Source organism: Ochotona princeps, chromosome 22, assembly GCF_030435755.1.
Source record: "Ochotona princeps isolate mOchPri1 chromosome 22, mOchPri1.hap1, whole genome shotgun sequence".
NCBI lineage: Eukaryota > Metazoa > Chordata > Mammalia > Lagomorpha > Ochotonidae > Ochotona > Ochotona princeps.
The window spans coordinates 24,598,200-24,610,738 of NC_080853.1; the positions used below are offsets into that span (position 1 = coordinate 24,598,200).

The 12,539-nt window shown below is 48.3% G+C and overlaps 1 protein-coding gene across 1 annotated transcript in view; it reads right to left on the bottom strand.

Annotated features, from left to right (window-relative positions):
* The window catches only part of SLC24A3 (solute carrier family 24 member 3), a 445,716-nt gene that overhangs the window by 96,210 nt on the left and 336,967 nt on the right, over positions 1–12,539 (bottom strand). The window contains exons 5-6 of the mRNA XM_004585641.3: positions 10,315–10,399; positions 9,889–9,992 (exon numbers count right to left, since the gene is read on the bottom strand). Coding sequence (XP_004585698.3) covers positions 9,889–9,992; positions 10,315–10,399 — 189 coding nt within the window. The remainder of the gene's footprint in view (positions 1–9,888; positions 9,993–10,314; positions 10,400–12,539) is intronic.

A 12,539-nucleotide genomic window follows, 5' to 3' on the forward strand; every position in this document is an offset into this window, starting at 1 on the left:
GTGAGGTCTTCTTACAAAGTGCCCACATCACTCTTCCTGCAGCACACACAGCAGAGGCAGGCAAAGAGGCATGCTCCTGGGGAGCTGTTAGAAGAGAGATCCCTTACACGTCCAGAGACTCATCCCTCATTTCATCATGTCAGAGATGGCTGGCCCTCATGCATAGTCCCATCATTCTGTGCATTGCTGCCTTCTTCTTCTAGCTTGTGAGGCTAGTGGGCCAACATATTAGTGTCTCAGGGGGCAATGGCTGTCTGCTTGCTTGGATGGCACATTCCGTCTGCTCAGACAGACTCATGTCCAAAGCAGTGCCCAAGTCAGGGCCCATGTTTTATTTAAGTGATGTCATTGCCTTCACAGAGTGGAATGTGGTGTTTTCCTTTCCCACCACATTGTATTATCAGCCCTTGTAGCAATGGTTATCTCTCTTTCTAAGAAGCCCTTTAGGACACAGTCCCTCTTATCCCATGCTTTATTTGTCTATGCTTCATAGCACTGCTCTTCATATGAGATAAGATATCTCCATTTCTCATTTCTCAGTGCATGAATGTTTCAATCTGTCTCCATCCACCCACCCACCCACCCTAATGTCCAACTACCAGCCAATGGCCTTTGTTGGTTATTCAAAAGCACAGCCTGCTTTTGAATGTAATTTTCCACTAGTGTCCCTCTAGTGCCTGGGAGAGTAGTTACTGATATAGAGGAGGCCCTTGGTAAATATTTGTTAAATCGATGAATGAACTTGCTGCTCACATAAGTATGATAAAAAAAACCTCCCTCACCCCCACCCCAGAACACGATCAATGCATTATTACCTTGGCTTTAGATTCACAGATGATGTAGAGAAAAAAAAGAAACATCATTGTACAAAGTCAGGCATGTACTTTGAAGTGTTGTTGGCCCCAGGATGCAGGTGCTGGCTATGGCTTCTGCCATGGACGCTGACTGCAAGGCATGAGAGCTGGTCTGTTCTGTCACTGCTCATATAGTGTTGTGTGCACTGGTGCTGGGAAGTCAACAAGAGGTCAGACCAAGGGAGTGCTGCTGGCTGGGAGCATGGCAGCAAGCAGCCTTTATTTTGCCGATCTACTTGTAACCTCACGACCTCACCTTGAGTTCCCTTTGACCATGGGAAGGCTTCTGACTGGGATGAGTTAAGAGGCCAGGACTTGGATTCTTCATGTCCCTTGGGTTGGTCTACAGGCTCAGACTGTGCATAAAGAGCAGGTCTCCATGCAGTCTAGCAGTCCCAGTGCCCTGTGCTGGTGGCTACCTGGGCCCACTTGGTAGCTTTCAGAGCTCTCTGGAATAAACCACATGACTCAAGCCCTTCAGGAGTACAGAGGCTCAACAGATACCCTACATACTCTAGGTAGGGAGAAGGAGGCAGTGGCTGGTCCATCCTTCCCTGCCACCCCTCCATGCTCCTCTGTTGGCAGGGTGATAGGAAGGCACTAAGCTGTGACAGAAGCATGAGGGGGCAGCGATATTGAGGGTGGCCCTAGTCTGATGGAGACATGAGCCTGACTTCAGAGAGAAGCGACCACTTCAGGGCTGCTGGCTGCCCCTTGGCAGCTCTCAACACCTCCCAACTCATTGATTTTGCAATTGCCTTGTTGCTGAAATTCTCTAAGCCTGGGTGTCTTCTTTTGCAAATTACCTTCTCCTCAGAGGATCCCAGTGAGGAGCCAACAAGCAGGTGTGCATGAAGCTGCAAGACCAGTGCTTGGCATGGGGGAAGGGTCATAGCTGTGTTTGTTGAGAAACAAAACAATAAAAAGAGCAAGCATCTGCCTAGCCAGAATGGCTGTCTGTCCTCACTGCAGCTCAGCTTCAACTACTTGCCAGGCTGTCCACAATCTATATTTCTTTCTGTTTATTTCAAGGGCTGGCCCGAACCTGATACAATGTGGCATGAGCCTGCCTAACAGATTTCTACTAGGAGCTCACTTGTCTATGTTTAGAGGTAAGACAGGAGGACAGTGCATTCTGCAGCAGAAAGACATCTGTGCCCCAAAGATGCTTTTGACTGAAGAGGGTGCCCCACTGCTGTAAATTGCCGGGCTCCTTGTGTGCAAAGTTGGTGCCAGCACCAGGGATGCCCTTTCTTAGGAAGTAGGGGATGATCTGATGCTCACTCTTGAGCAGCAACATGAAACTTAATTACATGGAAGGAACCTTCTGTCCAGCTGTCAGCGACTTCTGCTTTGCTTCTCACATTTCTGGAAGGATGCATATCAGATTTCAGTTATTACTATGCCAAAGCTTATTGGTCAATGGGCAATAACTCCCTTCCACCCAACAGGAGGGTGGTGCTGAGCCCCACTCTTGCAAACCAAAGTGTAAGCAACAAAACTGAAGATATCACTGCAGTCACTCCAAGTCATTTCCAGTGGCCTCACCTCTTTTGATTTGGAAATGGAAATGGACTGCACAAAAGGACTCAGGAGTGGTTATGTGCAGTAATTTAGAGATCATAGAGACAATGGAATACGAAGAGAAAAAAAATCCCAGTTAACAAATGGGTAAAGATTTGAACAGACTTTGTATCCAAAGAAGATGAGCAATAAGCACCTGGAAGGAGGTTGCACATGATGGCATGTGAGGGAAATGAAAATTAAAACCACCAATGAGGTACCACCCACTCCCAGTGCAATGGCTGAAATTACAACAGAAAGAAACAAAGCAAACTCGATAATACCTAATACTAAGGGTCAGTGATGATGCAGATGAATTGGAATTTCACATATTGTGGGTGGGAGTACAGAAAGGTTCAGCCACTCTGAGATGCTGTAGGTAGCTTCCTACAAACATATCTATGATGCCACCCAGTAAGCTCATTCCTAGGTTATTTCTTCTAGAAGTGGGAACCACACAAAGATCCAATGGCCCATCTGTATGCACTGGTGTGCACTGGTGCGTGTGTGTGTGTGTGTGTGTGTGTGTGTGTGTGTGTGTGGGTGATACCTGTCCAGGAAAAGCAACTACTGAGGCTGAACTGAGGTTTTGTTCTGCAGCCCATTCTCTCTGCATTGCGTGATAACCAGGAACCCATGGCTATGTATGTGAGGTAGAAACAGTCAGATTTCCTGCTCTTGGAAAAGGAAGAAACGGTTTGGGTGTTTCTTGGTTAATCTAAGCCAATGGAGTAATTCTAGTTCCTTTAATTCAATGATTGGTTCAGGGAGGGTTGGGTAACTTGAGTTGGCCCAACTATGATTTTAGATATTTTATGTAGTTATTTTTGGTTATTTGAAAGTCAGAAAGACATAGGAGGTTTGTGTGTGTGAGACATAGAAGGTATATGTTGGGAGGAGAGGGAAACAGAAAAAGAGAGATAGCGAGAAAGATCTTCCATTTGCCGATTAACTCTCCCAGTGTCTGCAATAGCCAGGGCTGGACATCCATGTGGATTGTTTACATGGCTGGCAGAGACCCAAATACTTGAGCTATCATCTGTTGCCTTCCAGGGTGCACATTAGCAGAAAGCTGAACTTGAGAGTGGAGTTGGGATTCAAACACAGGCACTCAGAGAATGGGGAAAGGCCCAATGCATCAAATACCTGTATCTCAATCAGGCTTTTGTGTGATGGTGTTACAGGAGTGCATGAGATGATTCTCTTCCCTGATATGGTACGTGCACACGAGGCTGGAAACTGCTCTACGGCCACCTTCTGCCATGAAGCAAAACGACTCTGATGAGGGATACAGAGGAACGTGACGATAAGAGACTCACAGCAATGGGGTCAGGGCCCTGAGGAAACCAGACCCCATGTCCATTCTCCTTTGCCGTTTCCAGAGGCACTAATAAATTACTTTCATCCAAGAAGCCAAGTAGAGTTGGAGTTCTGTTACCTGAAACCAGAAGCTTCCCAGGGAGTCTAGATGTGGATTTGAGAATGGGTCTAATTTCAGAACAGCATCTCAGAGTGAGGACAAACTTGGAGATCTGAAATTTTCCAGGTTCCCCATATGGCAAGAGAACAGGTTCCAAAGCCAGCAGATGTGGGCTCAAATCCAGTCTTTTAAAAAAATTTTAAAAATATTTATTTATTATTTTTTATTGGAAAGTCAGATATACAGAGAGGAGGAGAGAGAGAGAGGAAGATCTTCTCCCCAAGTGACTGCAACAGCCGGTGCTGTGCCAATCCGAAGCCAGAAGCCAGGAACTTCCTCCAGGTCTCCTATGCGGGTGCAGGGTCCCAAGGGTTTGGGCTGTCCTCGACTGCTTTCCCAGGCCACAAGCAGGAAGCTGGATGTGAAGTGGAGCTGTCGGGATTAGAACCAGCGCTTATACTGGTTTCCGGCACATTCAAGGTGAGGACTTTAGCCACTAGACCACTATGCCAGGCCCTCAAATCCAGTCTTAACTCCTTCACAGAAGACCCCTGCCTCCCATCCCACCACCTACCCTCTGCCCCATATCCTTGCCTGTCAATAAGGTTGATACTGTCTTTAGGCTCAGTGGGTGTATTTTTATAACTATTTATAAAATATTTGTATGGCATCAGCACATTGCAGAAGCTTTGATAATCAGCAGGTGCTGTTCTCAGTCCTAGAGGAAATTCCCTAAACGCAAAATGCTCTGCTGCCAGGTGTGCCCAGTACCCATGGCTTTGTTTTGTTCTGGGCTGAAGGTGAGTGTGTGCCTTGAGTTTCTATCACACTTCACAGGCCTACTCCTATCTCCCTGCTTTTACCATTTCAGGTCCTTCCAACAGCTAGCCTTGACGGCACTCTGCCTCAAAGTATACTTCGAACCACAAAGCCCTCTGGGCCTGTGCTGGGGAATTAGTGTCATATTTAACCAATGAATGATGGAAGTCAGTGCACAAATCCCCTACCTACTGGTGCCTTCCATGGGTTAACTTAGAGGTCTGTGCTCTAAGATGGCTTCCTGTTTCCAGAAAAGATTAAATCTCATTGCTCAGAGTGACACTCACTCAGAACATCTTTTTAGTGGCTGCCTTCTCTTCCCTTGCCTTTCATTCATCACTGGTTTTCTGGTGTTTCCTGAGATCACTCTTGAAATAAACTACTTGGGCTTGGATCTTGGCTTAGAGTCTTCTTCTGGGGAAACCCAAAGGCAGGCAGATCTGAATCCAGACGTGCAACCACTGGGTGCTGCTTGGGTTTGTGTAAATGAGCCAGCATGGACAAGGTGCTCTTGGAAAAAAGCAAAACCCAGTCAAGATTGGAGGGAGCTGGCCAAAGAGCATCAGGCACATTTTGTGGATGTTGGGCAGCTGATGTTAGAGTTCTTCATAAAAAAACTGGAACCATCTGCCGGTTGGTAATAACCAGAATAGGAGAGTCCTAATCTGCAATGGAGTTAAACTGTTTACTCTGTTTGTGGTTATGGATTGGAAGCTTACCATGCTCAGAATAGTGGATTTAAATTCTTAAGTACATTGTTTTACAAAATTGGCATCAAGTCCTTTCAATAACATGAAATACATTGGAGTGTTGCAGCAAAAGCTTGGTGTGTTCTCTTTGTTGTTATTTTTATTATTTTGTTTTTTAAATCAAGAAAACTCACAGGACTGCAGCCCTAAACATGTCTTGTGCGGATGCCAAGAACCACTCTCTAAACCACTTTCTAAGAAGCAATTTCCTTTTTGTCCCATAAAACCCCCAAAGCACCTTAGGCGGACGCCGTAGTGCTGGGCCTGTTTACAAACTGCAGATGCAGCCGACATTTAATTACATGGAATCCATCAAAACCCTAATTGAGACAGGAGCTCAAACCTTACAGCTTAATTACTTTCATTTCACATGGGTTACCCACTTGGTCACGTGCTGTGCTTCCTTGCCCTAATGGGTTGGAGAGGCCCGCGGGCTTTCTCCCAGTCAAGTGAAGGTGTGGGTCAGCATAGACATCCATGCTCAGTGAGGCCCAGGACTGCATTTATTAATCTCTTCCATTCCCATTTTCCATCCTTTGCCATAACATTCCAGTGGAGCAGCTCTGCTGCCTGGGAGGCCTTTTCTGCATGTAGAGGTGGGCGGCTTCCTTTTCTTTATTTTCCTTCCACTGAGCAGACTGCACAGAAGCAGGGGCCAGTCTTGTGATAGCCTCCTTAATTTTGATTGAGAAGACAGGCTCCCTGACCTTCCCTTGTGTTCTCACCATGTATTCTATGGCTGTTCATTAGGCTGTGGACGTTCTTGCTGCCCAGTTCCATCAATACTAGCTGATCGGGCGATTTCGGGTGAAACTCAGAGGTGAGAACTCAGGGAATCCTGAGAGCTAACACTGCTGTCTGACCTTCATGGCATTACTGTGTGGGCCAGGGACTAGTAAGGCTAAGCCTGCTGTGTTCTGTCTTTATGGCAACACTGGGAAGTAGACACGCTTACACTCAGGCTATAGATGAGAATATTGAGACTTACAGAGCTGAGGTCACTTCTCCAGGTAGAGTCAGTATTCAAATCCAGACCAGTCTGATGGACTTTTCAAACATTCTTTTACATATTAGGCAATCCTGGAACTCTGTGAAGCCCTGAACAAGTGGCCTACATGGCCTAAGACATGTCCAAGTGGACACAGGACAAGGAGAGCCAGTGGCAAGGGCTGGCCATGAGAGTCATCCTGCAGGTTGCTTCTAACAACAATTATGGTGGCTACTTCTCACCAAGGTCACATGTGGCTATGACATGAGCTGGCAGAGGCTTTGTAGAGAGCATCAGGTGACACACGCCGGTATGAGTGATGCCCAGGACATCACGTGCCTTTTTGGCAGGTGCCGCAACCAAGCTGCTGCTGGAACTGTACTGCTAATGAATTACAAGCCACGTGTGCCTTCACCCTACTCCCTAAGCTGTGAGTTGTGTGGCGTTGACTAGACACAGTCCAGTCATCTGTTTTCATTTCTTTTTTCACATTCTCTCCCCTCCCCGGGGCTTGCTTCTAAGTCAAGCTTCAGGTAGAAATGACTAATGCACTAATGACAACACTAATAACAGCAAGGCTAATAAGCACACTGCTAGCGGACATGGTGCTAATTACAAGTGTGCCTACAGCAACAGGCTCTTCCACTGGGTGTCACTTTCCACTTCTGGAAGGATGTGAGCAGGCACCCGAGCAGAGTGGAGCCAGGGGGCTGCAAGGGGCACCCAAGATGAAGACGGAGACTGTCAGGAGATGTACTCTTGATTCATTTTATTTATTTGAAATGCTGAGAGATAGGTGGAGAGAGGCGATACTGAAGATTTTAGGAAGCACTGCTGAGTGTCAGGATGGTGTTCCATCTAGTGAGATGTGCAGAATCTCCAGGCATAGAAACAGCTGATTAGAGACCCCTTTGCGGAAGGGACCCCTGCACCTGACAGCCCTAGAGCTGAATGCTGGTCATAGCAAGATATCCCTCTACCCAGGAACAATCTGGATGGATCGATGGCATGAAGATAGAGGTGGTGAGAAATGGGCAGTGAAAAGCAGCAAGGGTGTACTGGGGACAAATCTCTGGTTGGTGCTAAGAGAAACAAGCTGGCTGCTGGAACGCAGGTGGCCTGGCTGAAGGGGTGTCAGAAGGTGGATGGGGAGACTTTCCTGACCCTCACGGCAGCCAGGGGCCAGTAGGACCCCACGTGGTCTGCACAGGGGGTCCATGTCAGCTGGGTGGGATCACCAGCTTCCCCAATGTTCCGAGAGAAGCTGCTCCAAGAAATCGTCTCTTTCTGGAAGAGGCTCAGGCTTTAGGGTCTGGGTGGAGAGCTCTGCATTGTATCAGCTCTGAGTCTGGTTCAGTCTTTGTTCATTTTCTTGAGACCTGGTCATCGATAGACTAAAGGTTTGTGTAGCTCATGGTTCTGTGGGATAGGAAGACTGAGAGAATAACATTGCATCAGGCAAGGGCATGCCAGGGTGAGGCAAGGCATGTGTGCCAGCTCAGGTTGTCTCTCCTCTTTTTATACAACCACTGATGCCTCTGATGTTCACGTCCTCATCTAATCCCAAAGGTCCCGTCCCCAAATGCCATCCACAGATGAGTTTATGGATTAAGGTTTCTGAATTGGATGAGTTTTTATTTTGGTGGTGGGTGGGTGGGGGGAGCAAAAGAGTCACATTTAAACCCTGGCACAATCTTATGAAGAAATCGGGACACAGGAACTGACAGCATCTGAAAACCCTGGGAATCCCCAGCTGCTGCTGAGGTTGGCTTGCCCAGTAGCTGCCCTGTGGCTGCCCCATGGCTAGCCTGTAGCTTACCCTCTAACTTGATCTGTGGCTTGTCCCTGTGGCTGCCCTGTAGCTTGCCCATTTTGCCCCATGGCTGCCCTGTAGCATGCCCCATGGCTTGTTCCATAACTGCCCTGTGGCTGCCCTGTAGCTTGCGCCATTGCTGCCCTGTGTCTGCCCTGTAGCTTGCCCCATGGTTGCCCTATAGCTTGTCCCATGGTTTGTCCTATGGCTGCCCCATGGCTGCCGGTAGCGTGCCCTCTAGCTTGGTCTGTGGTTGTCCCATAGCTTGCCCCTTGGCTCCCCCTTGAATGTCGCACACTCTTCCACCTGCAAGAACTCCAAGCATCTTCTCAAGGCTGTCAGCAAACCAAGTTCTACAGGCCCACAAAACCTTCTGATGTGACGGTCTCCGCAAACTGCAGACTGCTCAGGCCCTTCCCGAGCCCCCAGAAGACTAACGCACATACGACATTAAAACGCTCTAGGACTGCAGGCTAAGAAAGGCTACATCCCAACTTGCGTGATGACTGCAGATCACTTTCAGCAGCACACAATCATTTTCCCTGCCTCTTGTTCTCACTGATTCTATTTCTGCTGAGGTCAAACCTCGTCCACAATTGTTTCCGTCATTCTAGTTCAGATGAGTCACTTACCAAAAATGAATATGACCCCCTCACATTCACAGCCTGTGTCTTTCAGGCCTGTTAATTATTTATGGAGAGTCCATATTCCTTTGGAATAATGGTGATGTGACTGCCCAGTCCAGAAAGGTGGGCTACCTAGGTCATGGCATCTCTCACCCTGCCCCAATGCTACCACACCCCAAGACTACTTGTATCCCAGCCAGACAGTCCCTGAACTCTCACACACAATTGATAAAAATGCTAATTAATGCATAATGGAAGATGGTATAGAGGTTCCAAACTACCACATAACCTAACATTTCTGCTATTGGGTATGTCCCCAGTAAATTGAAATCAGGATGGCAAAGAGACATCTACATGCCCACCCGGATTGCAGCATTAGCCACAGCAGCCAAGATACAGCATCAACCTAGACATCCACTAACAGTTGAATGGAAAAGGAAAAGGAGGCATTTATACACAGAGAAATACTATTCAGCCACAAAAATGCAATCTATTATTTGTGAAAACATGGGTGGAATTGGAAGATAAATTGATAAGGAAATAAGTCAGGCCCTGAAAAGCAAATCTTGCACAAGTTTTCAACCCCATGTGGTCACTAAAATGCTGACCTCATAGAAGAGGGTACAGTGATGGTTATTAGAGGATGGGAATGTTGGTGGGAAGTGAGAGATGACAAAGAAAGGATGTTTGGCAGGTACTGGGGTGCAGTGAGATAGAAAGAATAACCAGCTGTTATGTCCCACAGCACAGTAGGATAACTGTGACAGACAACATCTAATTGTATGTTTCCAAAGAGTTAGCAGAGAGCACTTGGGAGATTTACCAACACAGAGAAACGATAATTGTTTGAGATGATAGAGACGCCAGCTGCTGTGCTGCAATCACAACACACTGTATACATGTATTGTGATGATATTATATCCCATAAACACATAAAACTATTGGGTCTGAAATAAAAATTTGGAAATATGATAAAGACCATTTCCAGCATCAGCTTTCTGCCCTCCCAGCCCACACTCGTTATTTCTGCTACAGTCAATGAGTGGTCACTCTTACCTGGCCAGCGAAGAGTCCGCAGACCCCAATGATGCACAGGATATTGAAGACGGCTGAGCCCACGATGGTGCCAACTCCCACATCTCCCTTGGTGATGAAGACCCCTGGAACAAAGAATCACGTTAGCCCCAGTGCAAGGTGAGAGGTCAGGGTGAGTGCTTTGTAAATGCTACGCTGTGCTCAGGATCTGAAGGGTCAGAGGTAGCTTTCTAAGCCATTGAGTCTGGGACAAGTTCAAGCACAGCAAGAGTGCCACTGCAAGGCCCCCAAGAGTGGAGAGGAACAGCAGTAGAACAGCCGCATTGGGGCCTGTGGAGTCCCCTGTCCCAGACATGGCAGATAATCACCCCTGGGGATCATGTGCTCCTAGGGACCTTTCCTTTTGAAGGGCAAAGGTCTGGGATTTCCTCTGCGGTTGTCACCTACCTATGACGGAGGTGAAGAGCTCTGGGGCCGAGCTGCCTGCTGCCATGAATGTCGCCCCTGCCACATCTTCACTGAGGTGCAGGCGCTGCAGAGGAGCAAAGAGAGAGCATAGGTGAGTTGGAATAGACCTGGGAACACAGGTGACTGTGACTTCTGACACCCCAAGCCCTGAGAAGCTGGGAGTGAGGAGCCATGACAGGTCCGGGGGCCACTCCTACCAGACCCCGTTCTGGGCCAAGGCCCTTCTCATTAGAGAGGGGACTTGTGTACCTGAGAGTTCCAGGTTTCTGAGAAATCTAGGGGCACTCAAGCCCAAAGTCTCCCAGGGTTGTGTAGATGACAGGAGGCACAGAAGAGGCATCATGAGGCCACCAGGGCAATGGTGAGTGGAACCCCATCTCCTTCCTTTATCAGCCCAGTTCCACCCTCCTCCCTATCTTACCAGAGTCTGGTGTTTCAAGAAATGCCAGCATCCAGATTTGTATTGAAAAAAAAAAAAGGTCACTTTTGGTGAAATTACATACTAATGCCTGGATAAGCAGGTTTCATGTAAACTGGTTTGCCAGCCTCCATTCTAGGATATATGGGGCCTTTGGGGGATGTTTGTCCAGGGGTGGGAAAGTAGGAGTAGGGGAGGGAGGTGAAGGAGAGTTTGTTGAAGTATTGGCCTGGCCAAGACATCTTACACAATGAATACTCCAGGCTATCCTGTTTGTGAAGCCAAAAAGTATTTTGCAACACAGGACAAATATATGTTCTAGAGGCTGATGAGTGCAGCTTTTCTATGTTGAGTTGTCATGCTCAGTGTACGTTGCTGGTTGTCGGAAACAGCCCGCTCCCTCCTGGCTGGGCTTTGAACACCAAGGTCTTGCCCCTCAGCTACACCTGCTGCTGCTGCACTTCCTTGCTCAGCCATGGAGGGGCAGCATGGCCTCGGTGCAGGCCACTGGTCTGTGGCTGACCAGCAGCAACAGGTTGCAGCAGGAGCCCAAAGTGTGGCTCCTTCTGCTCTGGACTCAACAGCTTATTTGCACACGGTGCTGAAGGGACCCTTAGATACGCATACTATATTTCACATGAAGGCTCCCAAGACCCTAAGAGGTTAGTGCTGCAACGCTGGCTTTGAAACATGTGGCTGTGAAGTGTCCTCTAGTCTCACCAGGCAGAGCTATCTGGGAGGGGCAGCAAATGCACTATGCACAGCTCTTGGTGTGGTCTGTCTGCTTGTCTGCTATTGACAATGAGTTGTACGACCTCTGCACCACCATGGTTCTGTCCACCAGCTGGGGTCTGGTGATTCTTAGCTGCAGAATCCACTCCGTGGGCTGCTGGGTGGGTTCTCTAGTTGCTTCACTTGTTCCTGCCATCTCCCCTCTTTCCTCTGGCTCCTCCCCAGTTCATTCTAGCCCTGGCAACTTCCCACTATCCCAGGCAGTCTTGTGTCTGCCACAACATAGTCATGGAAAGCAACCAGTCCAGGACCCAGGATTCCCACAAGCTGATGCAAGCTTCTTGCTTTTCCCTTCTTGGTTCAGACTCTCACTTCTTTTTTTTTTTCTGATTAAATATTCTAGCTTGAAATGTTTTGCTGCCAAGCATTCCTCTCCCAGGAGTACCTGCCCTTACATCCCTGGCAGACAACCTCTCCCCTCCCTGCCTCTACCTCTACTTCCCCATTCCTCATTATGTCACCGGGCACCCAGTGTATACCAGTGGTCTTCAACACCCAAGGGGATTGGTTCAAGACACCAAAACCTAAAGACATTCAATTCTCTCTTAGGAAATGATGCAGGGTCTAGTACATCACCCTGTAAGTACAAAATAACCTCTAGGCGGGTGGTGGCCTCCTTCCACTTTTGTGGAGCCAGAGCTGCTGGAAGCTTTACTCTGTTCCATGAGCTCCGGGACCTGGGGACTCAAACTGCAGGCTGTCAGAGTAGGCCTGAGGCGACACACTTGTTTCAGTCCCAAAGGTGGGTGGGAAAGGGGAGAGAGAAAGGTACCAGCCTAGAGTGGTGTGCCCGAGGGCCATGCCTGGGATCTTGCACATGCACTTGTGTCCCAGGCGAGAGGGGAGGTAAGGTCCCAGAGGATGGGTTCTTGGAACCCGTCTATGATCCTGGGTCTCTGGTGGGCAGGCAGAGCTCCAGGCCAGCATGTTACTCCACCAGAAGAGTGGGCTTGGGAAGAGTGGGCTGGGAAACCCATGTTCTCTTGGGCACAGG